This window comes from Hippopotamus amphibius, chromosome 8 (genome assembly GCF_030028045.1).
Source record: "Hippopotamus amphibius kiboko isolate mHipAmp2 chromosome 8, mHipAmp2.hap2, whole genome shotgun sequence".
NCBI lineage: Eukaryota > Metazoa > Chordata > Mammalia > Artiodactyla > Hippopotamidae > Hippopotamus > Hippopotamus amphibius.
The window spans coordinates 53,326,052-53,341,586 of NC_080193.1; the positions used below are offsets into that span (position 1 = coordinate 53,326,052).

Genomic DNA, 15,535 nt, shown 5'->3' on the forward strand with positions numbered 1-15,535 from the left:
CATAGTGGCAGTAAAACCAGTACTTTGATCTCTGCAATAAACTAGTAATTAAAACTTTAAAACCCCAGGCCTTCCACCTGGAAATTTAAATAGTGCTTAGGTGAAATATAAACTACGGAATTCCTGAAAAATAATGATGATGAATACATACCAGAGCCTACAGGGTATATTTAAGAAGAGACCAAAGGAAAAGCCGTAGCCCTAAACACCTACATCAAGAAAAAGCAAAAAAATGAAAATTATTGGATTAATAAATTCCTAGCTCAAAAATCTAGAAAAAGAACAACAAAGTAAAACCAGAAAAAAATAAAGGCAGTAATAAAGATTAAAAGCTGATAATAATGAGGTAGAGAACAGAAAAACAGATCAAATTAGTAAATCTGGTTTAAAAAACAAAATAGATAAACCTTTAGCTACTTTAATCACAAAAGAAAGGGAAAAGCATGCATATGCAAAATAAATGAACAGGGCAAATAACTTGATTCAGAGGAAGTATTTTTTAAAATATATTGCAAATTTGAAAACTAAGATGAAATGGATGGTTTCTTAGGAAAATGCAGTGTACCGAAACTGACTGCAGTAAAGACAAAGTATATATAAACAGACCAGTTTCCAAAGCAGAAAAAGAGACAGTTATCAAGGAATGACTCTGTAAAAAAGCACCAGGCCTAGATGGTTTCACAGGGGAATACAGTGAAATTCTGAGAGACCATATAGTGCCACTGCTGCACAAATTGTTTCAATGCATAGTAACTGAAGGAAATTTTCCAGTCTTTTTATGAAGTAACTATAACTGTGTACCTAAACCTGATAAAGAGAGCATATAAAAAGAGTTAAAGACCAGTAGTACTCAAGAAATTGAATGCAAAAATCCTAAGTGAACAGACTATTACCACTTTAAGAAAATAACACGTGTTGATCAAGTGTAAGGATGATTATTTGGAACTCTGTTTAGACAATGTAATTGACTGGATTAACAAATCTAAGTAGAAAATTGTATCATTATAAGGCAGAGGCATAGGAGCTAAAAAGAAGAAAACTGTGTTTGCAGATTATATGACAGTATACTGAAAAAATCTAAAGGATCATTGCAAAAGAATTCAGCAAGGTAGCAGGATATAAAGTTAATACACAACTAGTAGCACTCATATACACCAATAATAGCCATTCTGAAGATGTAAATGTTATGATCTTTTCACTAAAAGAAGAAAAAAAAAGCCATTAAAATACTTGGGAATAAACTTTAACAAGAAATCTTTGAAATCTGAATAAAGAAAACAAAACACCCCTGAAAAACACAGTTGAACAAATAGAAAGATATCCCTTGTTCTTGGTTAGGAAGTCTCAATATCATTAAGGTCAGTTCTCCCTAAATTAATTTATAAACTTAGTGCAATACCAATGAAAACACTAAAAGGCTTTATTACGGAGCCAGACAAGTTAGTACTAAAGTTCATACAGAGAAATAAAAATGCAAGTTAGGACTCAGGGATTTGGAGAGTAGACTGTTAATGGATTTCTTTTTGGGGTGATGGAAATGTTATAAAATTGACTATGGTTTTTGGTTGTATAACTCTGTAAATATACCTAAAACCATTGAATTGTACTTTAAATGGGTGAATTGTTTAAAAAGCACATGCAGGAATAGCTAAGAATAGGTTGAAAAGAATGAGCTATGAGGGGAAGGGAGGGAAAGGATGGCAACTAACCCAACCAGATTTTAAAGCACAATACAATACAAAGCCTCACTATTTATTTATTCTTTTTTTTCTTTTCTTTTTTTTAAATTGGGGTATCGTTGTTTTATAATGTTGTGTTAGTTTCTACTGTACAGTGAAGTAGAGTTCCCTGTGCTATACAGAAGGTTCTCATTAGTTATCTGTTTTATACATTTAGTATATATGTGTCAATCCCCATCTCCCAGTTCATCCCACGCCCCACCCCAAGCCTCACTATTTAAGTAATGTGATATTGGCACATAAATAGCTCAATGAAACAGAATGGACAGTCCATAACTACATGTGGAAATCTAGTACGTGATGAAGATGGCATCTCAGTCACTGGGGTATAGATGGCCTTTTTAATAAATGGTCTTGAGATAACAGAATAACCTTTTGGAAAAAGATAAATTAGATCTATCCACAAGAATGGACTGAAGATGAAGCCATGGGAATACTGGAAGAAGACATGGGTGAATTCCTCTATAACCTCAGTATAGAGAAAGGCTTTTTAATTAGGAGTCAAAACCCAGATGCAGTTAAAAATATGATTGATAGAATTTGTGTAAAAAAAAATTGCATGACAAAAAGAAAATTCAAAAGACAAATGATAAACTGAGAAATATTTGTAAACTGGGAGAATTTGTATTGCAGATAAATGGCCAAAATACTATAGAAAAATGGTCAGGAGATATGAGTAGACGCTCACCAAAAAAAGGATAATTACCCTTAAACATTTCAAAAGATGTTCAACTTCATTCATAATAAGAGAAATGCAAATTAACACTGTACTGAGGTAACCATTTCTCACACATCAGATTGGCAAAAATTCAGAAGCTTGATAAATACTCATTGCTGCATTACTTGTAATTACAAAATACTGGAAACTACATGCCCAAACTTAGGAGCTTTGTGGAATAAACTATGGTTCATCTACATAACTGAGTACTCTGCAGCTGTTTAAAAAAAAAAAAAGGAGAAAAACCTTTATTAACGGATAGAAACCAGTAGAGAGAGAAAAGTAAAGTATAAAAGAGTATATAGTATGCTTCATTTTGTGTTTAAAAAAAGGGGTGGTGGTGGTTAAGAAAACATGTATCTATTTATGTTTACAAAAAGAAACTCAGTGAGGATAAACCAGAAAATACTGAAATTAGTTACCCAGAATGGTTGCGGGGGCGGGGAGGGAGAGAGAGAGTGGAAGGAATATGGGAGAAAAGAGTGCACTTTCTGTATACATTTGACTCTGGAAAAATGTAATGGTCTACATTCAAAAGTTAAATCAAGAAGAATAGAAAAAGGGGAAATAACCTGACTGAAAGCAAGCTGAGATAAATTAAACTAGTTGTAATTCAAATGAATAATATCTACACTGAAAGAGGGCGATGGGGTGGGAGGAAAAATCTAATTTAAGTAATTTTTGGACAAAAGATATGTTTGACTGTATACCCTCAGGTGTGGGTAGTGGGAGACCACTGCAAACAAATTCTAAACTCTTATTTTCTAGGTTTGTTTTTTGTAGTGATACGGGTAAGCAATTCTGAAACTTGTAGATGGATTATTGTTTGAGCAAATGAGTACTTTGGTATTGTTGGAAGCCAGAATTCTCATTGTGGAAGTGAGATGCAAACATGGGATTGAGGAAGGCAAAGAAGATCCAGTGGCAGTGATTGGAATTGGAGGTATTGGTATGGACTCATAGGTTTCTAAAATATGGATAGGTATGTGGGTATGTACATGTGTATATATACAAGCATACATTTCCTAGCTCGCTTCTGTAGGGGCCTAGAAGCAGTGACATCCTGGTAGCAACAAGCACATATATCTTGATTTCTAGAACATTTCTTACTAAAAGGAACTATGCTTTCTTCGGAGAAATGGCTGATTTCAGGATTGGGGCAGGGAAGGTGTAAGATGTATGGACGTTCATGTGTTGCCAGAAAATAAGTGTTTTTTAAAAAGATGGGGGCATTTCATAAGTAGCTAGGTTGAAGGGGCTCTTACTGGCCAAATCTGGACAATTTGAGTGCCAAATAAAGACATTATTAATGAACTATAAGCCATTGGATAGAAATCATAACCCATGGGTCCACATTGATAATACGAAGATAGATAAAGAAATGGAAGAGAAGAGAGGGCATTTCAGCACAAAGATGAATGCTAAATATAGAGGATAACTTAGAGTTGGAAACTCTTCATTTTACAACCATATTAATAGTAATTGGTTCAGGCAAGAATCATCAATAGAAATTAAGTCTAGGTGGAAATCTGGGTGAAGAGTGTCATACTTGCATGGTTTTAAAGTGGCTCTCTACAGATTACTTCTGAATTGCAAGGAAATAATAAGTATCCAGTGGAGAAATGGAACAATACCTTGACTGGATGATCAAAATGAGTACCACCCACGAGAGGCAGATTGTCTGCACTGAGATGTGATAATCTGAAGGGTCCGACATCACTTATGTACCGTTTGGTCCAAGAGTGCATAGTCTGCATCTAACCACAAGGAAAATTAGAGAAACCCAAAATGAGAAACACTGTTTTAAAAAGAGCTAAAAAAAAAAAAAAAAATACAACTGTGGGAGCAGATTAAAGGAGCATAGGAACCAACTGACAGATTATCCAGTGGCCAACAGTGGAACAATGTTCAGCAATAATAAATAAGATAGTATGGGATTATAATCAAAATATAAATATGCCTGCGTCTATAGCAATATAAATAAATCATGGAATAAATTGGAGAGGAGAGACAAATCTCCCATGCAGAAGAACTCTAAATCTACTCTGCCGTCAAGGAAGTGGAGCATACCTCCCCGCTCCATAAGTGTGGGCTGTGCAGAGTGACTGCCTTCCACAGTGCAGTGCGCACAGTGAGGGAAATGAGTAGCCGTACAGTGCAGAAACCTGACAAACACTGTCGTAGCCAGGTGAGCAAGGGTGACAACAGGGATAATAAGTCACATCTTGGTATGATGTGATGAAAATGGTGCTTTACCTCTCTGGTCTTCCTCCCCAAAATACATAATCCCAGTTTAATCATCAGAAAAACAGCAAGTAAATCCTAATAGAGGGACTTTTTTACAAAATACCAGACTAGAATTCTTCGAAACGGTCAAGGCCAGTAAAACAAGAAAGTCTGAGAAACTGCCACATCCAAGGGGAGCCTAGAAACATTACTACTAAATGTAATGTGATATCCTGGATGGGATCTTGGAATAGGAAAGCGACATTAGGTAAAAACTAAGGAAACAGAGTACACAAATATTGACGGCCTCATTATTCATAATAGCCAAAAAGTGAAACTAACCCAAATGTCTGTCAGCTGATGAATGGATAAGCAAAATGTTGTATATCCGTACAGTGGAATATCAGCCATAAAAATGAATGGAGTTCTGATATATATTGTAACACGGATGAACCTTGAAAGCATTATGCTAAGTGAAAGAAGCCAGAAACAGAAGGCCACATATTAGGTGATTCCATTTACATGGAATATCCAGAACAGGCAAGTCCATGGTAAGGAAAGTTGGTTTAGTAGGTTCCAGGGGATTGGGTGTAGAGACTGCTTGTGGCTACTAGGCTTCTTTTTGGGGTGATGTAAATGTTCTGGACTTAGATAATGGTGATGGTTGCATAACCTTGCAGATATGCTAAAAACCACTGAAGTGTACATTTTAAAGTGGTGAATTTTATGGTATGCAAATTATATCTCAATTTTTTAAAACTAAGGAAATAGGAATAAGGTATGGAATTTAGTTCACCAGAAAAGGGACGATGACTATACTCAAAATGTCAGTGTTATAAAAGATAGACTGGAAAACTTCCAGATTCATTGAGATTAAAGAGGTGTGATAACTAAAGCCAATGCATGACCCTTACCTGGATCCTATATGGTGGTGGGAAAAGGTTATAAAAGACATTATTCAGTCAGCTGACAAAGTTGTACTAAGGATAATAGGTTAGATTAAAAGTATTTGATCAGTGTTAATTTAGTTTAATTACATTCTTAATTTTAGGAAATACACACCGAGATATTTGGAGATAAAGGGACATCATATATGGAACTTGATCTCAAATTATTAAGAAAAAAAATGTATGTGTGTATATACGGTGTGCACCTACAGAGGAGGAGAGATACATGTGATAGATGAGGTAAAAGGTTAGCAAATAAATGTAGGCAGAGGGTGTACAGATATTTTGTATTCTTGGAAATTTGTTTCTCTGTAAGTTAAGGAAAATAGCATTTGAAATTAGTGTTAACAAGGATGGTCAACAGTGGGAACTCTTCTACTCCCATAAGAATGTAAATCTGTTCAAGTACTTAGTAAAATAATGTGGAATATGACATCAGTATTTGAAAAATAATAATTTGGCATTGTCTATTTTTAGATAGATACCCTGAAGAAATTCCTCTACATGTGCACCAAAAACATATGAAATAATGTGACAAGAAGATTATTTTAATGGGCGGGGGAGTGTGTGTGTGGCATTTTGTAATACAGCAGTGAAAATGAGTAGACTATATAGCATGTATCAGTATTAACATCTGTGCATCTCAGAAACAATGCTGAATGAGAAGCAAGAAACAATCCCTGTATACAAAGATTAAAACCAGACAAAACATTGTTTAGGGCTATGTACATATGTGAGACAGCTATGAGGAAAATCAAAAGAATCATTAGTAGTTACTTGAGGGGTGGAGTGCGTGAGGGAGGGAGTCTTGATCAGGGAGGGCATAAGGGGGACTTGGAAAGTACTGGTGATCTTCTGCTTCTTAAGCTGGTTGGTATATAAACAAGTGTTTGTGTTTTCTGTATTTATAAAATGCTCCAGTTGTGTATCTTTTTAAAGTTTTTTAATTTTAAAAACGTTTCAAGACACAAAACCCTCCAAGGCCAGTAGTTTTAAATCATAAATCATTAAATGAGCAAAACAAGTTATGAAATTGTGTATGAGGTTTTGTTAAGAAATTGCATATGCATCTGTATCTTTGTGTTTAAATGGGTATAGAAATAATCTGGGAAGATAAACACAAAACTGTTGTTCTTTAGGAAGTAGTATTTCTAGAGAACTTTTGCATTATATTTCTTTGTATTTATTTATTTACTTTTGAGATATGTGAGCATTTATCAGCCAGGCTCACATTATGAGTTTATTTTGTCTTTACTGATGTTGAATAAGGAGCTTAAAGGTAGGGTCTGTGTGTTATACGTACTTTTCGTGTGTTTTTTTAATCAGAAAAATAGAAGAATTTCCATTTTGGAAAAAACAGTAAAACAAATCAGAAAATTTTAGAGGAAAGTCATTAGCAATGTTTAGAAATCTTAAGTGAGGAATGCAGGTTACAAAACAGTATTTTACATACTTAATATTAGTTCACTTAATCTATTTTGTATGTTCAAAATCTTTAAAAAATCCTGGAATGAAAATGCTCTACCACTAATGATTATTTCTAGGTAGTATAATTTGCAGATAGTTTTAACTTTTTTTGTATTTTCCTAATTTGCATGTATTACTTATGGAAGTAGGAAAAGAAATTATGAGAGTATTCACATTAATAAGGACTGAAGTTCTTAGTTGTTTTCAGTAACATTATTCTTACCTTTGGGAGTAGTAGCTACTTACCTGAATGAGCAGGGGTAGGTACTAAGAGAAGAGAGCTCTTCTCAACACTTGTTACAGATGTGAGTTCAGTGGTACAGAGTTTTTGCTTTTGTAACTGGCTGCTTTATTCTTTGACAACTGCATTGACCACTTATCTAACTTCATGTCTCCTCCAGGTGCTGCACTATCTGGCAGTACAGAAACCTGCAGACCTTGCTCGGCACCTGTTACCTTGTGTAATTCATGCAGCCGTGCTCAAGGTAAAGGAAGAAGGTAAATGTCTTACTTGATTAGTCAGTAGTTCATTCCCAAAATGAAAGTAGATTTTGGCTAACTTATCTAATGATGGCTTTGATCTTTTTAAAAATAGAAAGTCTGGAAAACATTTCTTCAGTTAAGAAGATTATAAAGCAGATAATATCCCATTCCAGTAAAGTTTTGCACTTCCCCAATCCAGAAGACAAGAAATTGGAAGTAAGTCTGATCTTGCCAAGTGTTCTCCCCAGTTGGCAATAATTATTTTAAAGACACATTTTTAAAAGGCTTTGTTTTTTTTGTTTTTTTGCTGTCTTTCAATGTATGCCTCTCCCCTTTTGCACTGTTAGGAAATCATCCATCAGATTACTAATGTAGAGGCTCTAATTGCTAGAGCCCGCTCACTGAAAGCCAAGTTTGGAACTGAGAAATGTGAACAAGAGGAAGAAAAGGAAGATCTTGAAAGGTAACTGCTATCTGACTAACTCATTTTTGTCTGCAATACAGGAAAAGCCACCACTCTCTTTAGAAAATTTTCATAGAATAGAGATTCTTTTGTAGTGTTCCTATATTTTTTGTAACAAACATTGGCTAGAGACAGAGAAATATTTATTCATCATAGGATTTGACCTCTCCTGTATCTCGGAGGATTTGCCACGTGTTTCCCTTCCTCCCACTGTTAGAAGGAAGTCTTCCGGGTCTCTTTTTCTTGGAATGTCCTTGTTTGCTCCTGGAGCAGTTGCCTGTGGAGGAACTGGCTATTCACTCTTTGTTACTTGAATTGCTCCAGAGCTTTGCTTTCCACTCTAACTTTTCCTTAACTACAGGCAGAGGTGTTCTGAGACTATTTCTGCTTAGTATTCCTAGTTACCAAACAAGAGTTACTAAAGAGTTACTAAATCTTCTAAACAAAATTTGTGATAGCAAACATGAACATTCTCTGTGCCTTGTGAATATGTTTTGAAAGAGTGACCAGATGGCCTCTCCACGACGAGGCAGATGACTGGGGGTAAGTCTTTTCCTCCTTCCAAGATTTGGATCATATTGAAGGGGGCCTGTCCATGTGGGTCCCTGTCCATTTTTGCCTGTGGTACTGGAGAGGATGATGTTGTTCTAATAGGTAATAAAGTGTTTTCAAATTAGCTATTTCAGCAGCTTGAATTTGTTATAACTAAAATTTTCATCAGCCTTTCATTGAGAAATGGCATTATTGATGCTAAATTAATATTCTATGACAAGGCACTTTCTGTAGCTTTTAATAAGTTCTTGTTTGAATATTATATCTTATGTTGAGTGAAATTTCCTCCCAGCCTTCTTTGCTCTTGAAAATTCCTTCCTTTTAAACGAGAAGAATACGCTCTAATCAAAGGAATTGTTTCTAACGTAGTATGAGTTAGTGAGCAGCTGGTGCAGGATTGGTGGCTCTGTGCCTTCGACTCTCTTAGCTCTACCATACGTTGTCTGTGATGTACTTGGAAGTAAAATGTTTCCAGCACATAATGGCACAGTTTACAATTGAGACTTTGCCCAGCAAAACATATATTTTAAGTGCATGCGTGCATGTACACACACACACACACTCAGCACCTTAAAAGAACAAAAATGAAAAGTAAGGATCATTGCTTTGCTGCGTAAATTAAACATGTTTTTTGTTGTTAAAAACATTTTAAAAAATCTTTTATTTAGTGTAGCATCTTCTAAGCTTCTAGTCTGACAGAGACTGAATATTCTTACACTTTGACAGAGATGGGCTTTTAAAAAAATTTATAAAAACAATTGAAAGTCAGTAAGATTGTCATTTGAGTCAATTTTAATTCCAAATGTCAATCCATCCTGTTAAAAAGTTTCCTCTCCAGCCTTGGTGTAGGGTTCGCCAGTGTCATTTTGACGGTTTGTCCCCAAAATTAATCAGGATGGACTGACCCAGTGTGAACTGAGCAGCTCCTTTTCTGTCCTTTCATTCCCCCTCTCTCCCAGGTTTGTGAGTTGCCTTTTGGAGCAACCCGAGGTGTTAGTAGTCGGTGCGGGAAGAGGACACGCTGGCAGGATCATTCACAAGCTGTTTGTGAACGCTCAGAGGGTATGTGTGGTTCCCTATTGACTGTGTCATGATCTCTCCAGGCCTCAGCTCAGTAAGGTGCTGTTTCAGTTCCCACACATGGCCCGTTCTATAGCTGCTAACAGCAATGGATTTGAACATTGAAGAAATAATGACTCTCAACAGTGACTTCTTAGTCTTTGAAGTCTGTCTGCTTTCTTACATGTTTAAATAAGTTTATTTTAGTACCTAAGTTTCAGAAGTTAAAATGGTCTGAAATTCCTTGTTAAGGAATCTGATAGGGACTTGTTTAGTAATGGCCAGTGCTGTGCTATGGAAAAACCGTTTACTACTTTCAAATTAGAATAGAGTTTAGTCTTACCAGTTATAAACTGCATATACTGCAGTGGATTCACGACTTAGCTTGTGAAGTTAGTAAATCTAACTATGTTTATAATGGTGAGGAGATCTAACTATAGAGGTTTCCTAAGAAAGAAGAGCAAGATTCAGATTTTTAGGACTATGGAGACAGTCTTCGGCACAGAAAGAAAGCCCAGTTTGAAAACTTTTGTCATTACCTCTACTGATGAAAGGTTTAAAAATTATATAGTACCTTCTGACATTCTAAAACGATTAAGATAGTTATACTTTGTGTTGATCTCTCTGTACTGATCTTGTTTACTGGTTAAGAGGTGTTGGTATTCTGCAGATGATTCTCACATCAGGGCTCATTAATATTAAAGATTCTGATAAAAGTATTTTGAAGTGTACTAAATAAAGGGTGCCCCTTACATAGCTCTGTGATGACACTAGAGTGGCCCAGTTTTGAAGGTGTAATCTCACAGTCAAATAAGAAAAAGAATTTTCGTGGGTTTACACATGGAATAAAAACTTCATAATCTCCTTTAGTTTGGTCTGGAGTACATCTAGTTAATGTATTCAAAATCATAGCCAAATATACTGATCGGAATTTTTAGCAAGATTATTTATAGGGTGGCCCCCTAAATTTAAGGATTTCAAGTTAAAAACCAAGTATTTTATTTCCTTATAAATTAAAGTCCTAGAAAACAATAGATGCTTACTTTGATTTATTTTCTTTTTGTCTCTGGCATGAAACCAGAACCAAGTTTGTTTTCACATCTTATAATATCTTTGCCAGTTTACTAGCCTGAGCTTATAAAGCACATTTCCTTGTTACACCAATATGAATTTTACTCATATTGCAAAAATTCTTTTTTTTTTTTTTTAAATTTTTTTTGGGGGGGGATCTTCCTGGAGCAGGGATCGAACCCGTGTCCGCTGCATTGGCAGGCAGATTCTTAACCACTGCACCACCTAGGAAGCCCTGCAAAAATTCTTATCTCATTATTTAAAACTTGTGTGTTGAGGATTTAAAATCTGAAGTATTTATATTTTTAATGCTGAGAGTAGAGCACTCTCATTGTTCTAAATAGTTACGCAAAATTATTTTCCCTAATATGGAAATAACCCTTTTCCCCAAGATTGTAAGTAAAGTCTTACTGTAAAAATTTGGAGAATACAGAGAATTAAAAAGAAAAATTAATGACACTAAAAAATTAGTCACATTAATCTCATTACCCACTGATGATCACTGTCAACATTTAATGTCTAATATGTACAAATATATGTAAATTTTTCAAAATAGGGTTATATTATATAATGTACTTTGTTCTTATTTTCCATTTAATGTAATTATCTTTCTACATTAATAAATATGAGTGTATCATCTTTTCACTGGGCTCATTGTATAGCTTATTCCCTTTAATGGATATCGAAATTGTACATTCGTCCCACATTATGTAATTTTAAAATATTCAAACTTTCGGGCTACCTAGGTGGCGCAGTGGTTAAGAATCCACCTGCCAATGCAGAGGTCACGGGTTCGATCCCAGCTCCAGGAAGATCCCACATGCCGCGGAGCAACTAAGCCCCATGTGCCCAAAAAAATAAATAAATAAATAAATAAAAATAAATAAAATATTCAAACTTTCAAACCATGTAGTGAATGTTTTTAGGGAATTGGCAGACTGTAATCCCTATAACAAGCACCTGGTTGGTACATTTTTAAACTCAGCTCTTAAATATCTGGGTAATTAACAGAAACCATTTAAGTTTATTCATGTAGTTTTTTGTAAGTAACTGATACTTTATATCAATTCTATTAGACCAAGATTTAAAATTTTTTTAAAGTTATAAAATTTCACTGAAAATATTTTATAGCATACAGTAATTTTACATATTTAGAACTTTTCCTTAAAATTATATATTCTAATATAAACTTTCCTCATGATTACGTGTCAGTGGTATATCCCTATTTAAATGGGATTCAGCAAACAAACCACTGATTGTATTTTGCTTTAATCTTGCTAAATTTAATAAGTCAGACATCTAGTCTTAAATTCATTGGATTATCTATTTTTTAAGCCATGAGTACTTTTTTTAGTTTCTTAATCTTCAGTAAAAGAGCCAGATTTTTGCTGAATCATTTCCCCAGTGTGACAGTGTGCACACTGCACACTGTTGAGCCATCGGACGCATGCGTAGTGGGATTTGTCTGCTCGGACAGCTAGGTGTGTTGTATGTGGTGTGCTTTTGTCTTGATGTTCTTTTGATAGGATCATGTTCCTTAATGTAGTGCATGCTGTCTCTGAAATAATCTTGAAATCTCTTGTCTAGCTCTTTTTAAACCATCTTGTTTGGTTCACTTTCATCACTGTTTCTTTTCCCACACTTTCTCAAGCTGACCGAATCTTCTGATGAGGTAACAAAATAGCCTTTGTCCCTCATAGTTCCTTGTTCCTTCCCATCTCTCTAACTTCATAAGGTCATTAAGACTAAGCAACCACCTCTTTTAACAGTCTGGATTTGGCATACCTTTCTTGCTCACGTTTAGCTTAACATGATTTCGTATTTCCATTGCCAAAACAATTTTTTTTCCCAAATTGATAGTATCATGAAAGAAACAGTGATCAGAATTAAAACAAAAACTCTAGTTGAATATGTATTTTATGCAATTTTAATGAAAAAAATAGATGCCTTTAATATTGAGAACTTTTCTGGCCACTGCTACATTTCATGGACCTCTGTCACTTCTGCATCACATTAGTCACACAGCAAACAAAACCAATGTCCCCAGTTTTAACTTGGCAAATGAACCTTAAAAAAAAAGTTGAAAGAATCAAGAAAAAAATCATCTTTCCAGACTCTGGAGAGCAGCAGCTCCTTACTGGGCTGAGGACATCAGACTTAGACTTGGGTCGTTGCTAGAAGAAATGTATAGAAACCAGAACAGCTCCATTGTCCCTCTTCATCAGATGTCTGACATAGCCCTCACTTTCCAGAGCAGATTGCCTGGCAGTCATTATCCTCTATCTCAGTCACCAATTTATTTGTAATCTCTGGCTGCTCATGCAGTGTTTCAAGCTTCTTGCATTTTCTGTGTTGTAATTTTTGAGCAATCCTAACATAATGGAGTGTATTACTGAGTACTGTAGAACATTTCATGTATTTATCATGCTTCTTCATCTGTCCTTCAAAATGATCTAAGTTTAGCGTTCGACTACCTCTTGAATTTAGCATGTGATTCTCTTCAAGGCTGCAGCCATGGCTCCGCCGGAGGAAGAACTGAAGAGGATGGGCTCCCCAGAAGAGAGGAGGCAGAACTTGGCGGCAGACTTCCCACCCGCCGCGGGCCGGGAGCTCATTTTGCGCACAACAGTACCACGCCCTGCTCCCTACTCCCGGGCTCTGCCTCAGCGCATGTATAGTGTTCTCACCAAAGAGGATTTCAGACTTGCAGGTGCCTTTTCATCAGATACCTCCTTCTTCTAATTCCTCTAGTGTCCCCTCATTTGTGGCTTCAGAGGCAGAGTGGACCCCTTCTATGGGAAGGAGGTTGTGCCAGTCAGAACCTGAGATGCCGTGAAGAGGACTTGTCCAGTTCAGTGGTCAAGAATCATACCAGCATCTGAGAGACTTTCCATCGGGCTCCGTAGGGTCTTGGTGGGGGCAGAGAAATGGGCTTCAGCTATTGAAAGATTTCTTCCCCAAGGAGATGGCCCTTGTTTGGGGGGAGGGGGAGACTAAAACAACAGCAGGAGTTCTCTGTACTACTCTGGCGGGATTGTGTTCATTTCTTCTTTCCTGTGACTGTCCCTTAGGTTGTTGCCCTGCATTCATAGTCTCTGTAAACACTATATTTATTAGTATCAAGTATGCAAAGTAGGGTATCTGTTAACACAGATTTCTGGATATTTTGGTGGTAGCTTCTACTCCCAGAATCTGTGTTTTTAAAATACTAAATGACATTCTGTTTATTCAATCACCTGGTGGCCACCTTTATTGCACTAATTAACTTTTGATGAGCATTTTGAATATTCTAGGAGAAAGCCTGGAATTTCACATAGTCTGTGTGTTTTTCCATGTAACTGTGACTTACATGTATTCCTTCTGATAAAAAAACTATATATTAAATGTCACTGCAAATTAGTTTTATATCTCTTGTAAGGTTTGTTTCTCTGACTTGTTTTGTCTTTGGTTGCCGTGTAAGATATCACCCTGTGGATCTTGTTCTCTGTTGCTGTACAGCATGCATTCCTTTTTTTGTGGTTGCTGGCTGGATACTGTATTTAATGAAGTAGAGATGAACACATGCTAAAATTATAGCCTCCATACATAGAGATTATCATACAGTTAGTGTAATTTGGCACATGTGCTTATGTAATGAATAGAAGATTACTTTGGTGAACTATTTTCCTTTAGTTAAAATGAAAATAATCAATGGGGAATGTGTAGCACCCAGCATAAGAATAACAACAACATATTCTGGTTATGTGATGATCAAGTTTATCAAGTCTGTGTTGCTCTATGGCCTTTCTTCAGTAATCTTAAATCTGTTTTTAGGCCTAAAAGTCCCTCTTTAATCCAAAGTAAAAAATGATTATACTGAAGCATAGACCTTGCCTATGTAACTTTAAAGAATTAATAGAGCTCTGTAAACCCTATGTTATTATTATTTTTCTAAAAAAAAAGTAAATGTGTGTGTACATATATATGTGTGTATATATATGCATATATATATGTGTGTGTGTGTGTGTATGAAGTATGGGAGGCCCTGGTTGATCATCTCTGGGCCTTTCAGCACTTCTCTCTGAGATGCTGGACTTGACTGTGGCTGGTAGACCACACAGTGCAGGCCTGAGAACCAAGCGCAATACTAAGTAGAAAACATATCTTTCAAGGACAGTTTGTCTGCTTTCTAATGAGGAAGTTAATAACAGAAACATTTTTCAAAGAGAGGTTGGACTTCAGAAAGGTTGTGAATCTAATAAAAGGGAAGATGTTGCTTTCTCTGGCTAATTTTCTCTTCTTTTTTCCTGTCCAGTGGGCATTTTGTTCTTATTTCAGTTAGTTTTATGCTGTCTCAGGTTTTCCTAAATAATCGCAGCCTGCTGAGCCTTGCAGGCACCTCAGGAACACTTTGAGCCTTTTTTAATTCCAGTTATCCCATTTTACTTTTATTATAGTTAAGTGTTTAAGATATTTTTAAGTACCTACTTCATATCAGGTACTATACTAGGCAATGAAGATAAAACAGAAGCCAAACGTACTCCCTCCTTTCAGTGACCTTCCCGTCAGGTAGGAAAGGCTGAGGTTACATTGCCCGTAAAATGGAGAGTGCTGTCAACTCAACTGAAGGAACTGGACGTCCACTGTTTATCATAGTAATTAATTAATTCATTCATTTCTTGGCAGTGGAGACTAATACATGCAGCATAGTGAGTATAAGGGGTTATGGAGTGAGTATAAGGGGTTATGCGAGAGTTTTTTCAGTCAGGCTGTAGGGATCAGGAAAATCTTTCTAGAGGAGATGATTTCTAGATTGAGAGCAGATGATGAA

At 36.0% G+C, this 15,535-nt stretch overlaps 1 protein-coding gene across 6 annotated transcripts in view; it reads left to right on the top strand.

Annotated features, from left to right (window-relative positions):
* Positions 1–14,128, top strand: part of RAB3GAP1 (RAB3 GTPase activating protein catalytic subunit 1) — a 114,523-nt gene extending 100,395 nt beyond the window's left edge. For 5 of the 6 annotated variants that reach the window (XM_057744498.1, XM_057744499.1, XM_057744500.1 and 2 more), the window contains 5 exons: positions 7,499–7,595; positions 7,693–7,796; positions 7,928–8,043; positions 9,555–9,657; positions 13,231–14,128. In XM_057744498.1, coding sequence (XP_057600481.1) covers positions 7,499–7,595; positions 7,693–7,796; positions 7,928–8,043; positions 9,555–9,657; positions 13,231–13,467 — 657 coding nt within the window. In that variant the 3' untranslated portion in view covers positions 13,468–14,128. The remainder of the gene's footprint in view (positions 1–7,498; positions 7,596–7,692; positions 7,797–7,927; positions 8,044–9,554; positions 9,658–13,230) is intronic. The other variant, XM_057744503.1, reaches the window with a different exon arrangement.
* The last annotated feature ends 1,407 nt before the right edge of the window (positions 14,129–15,535 follow it).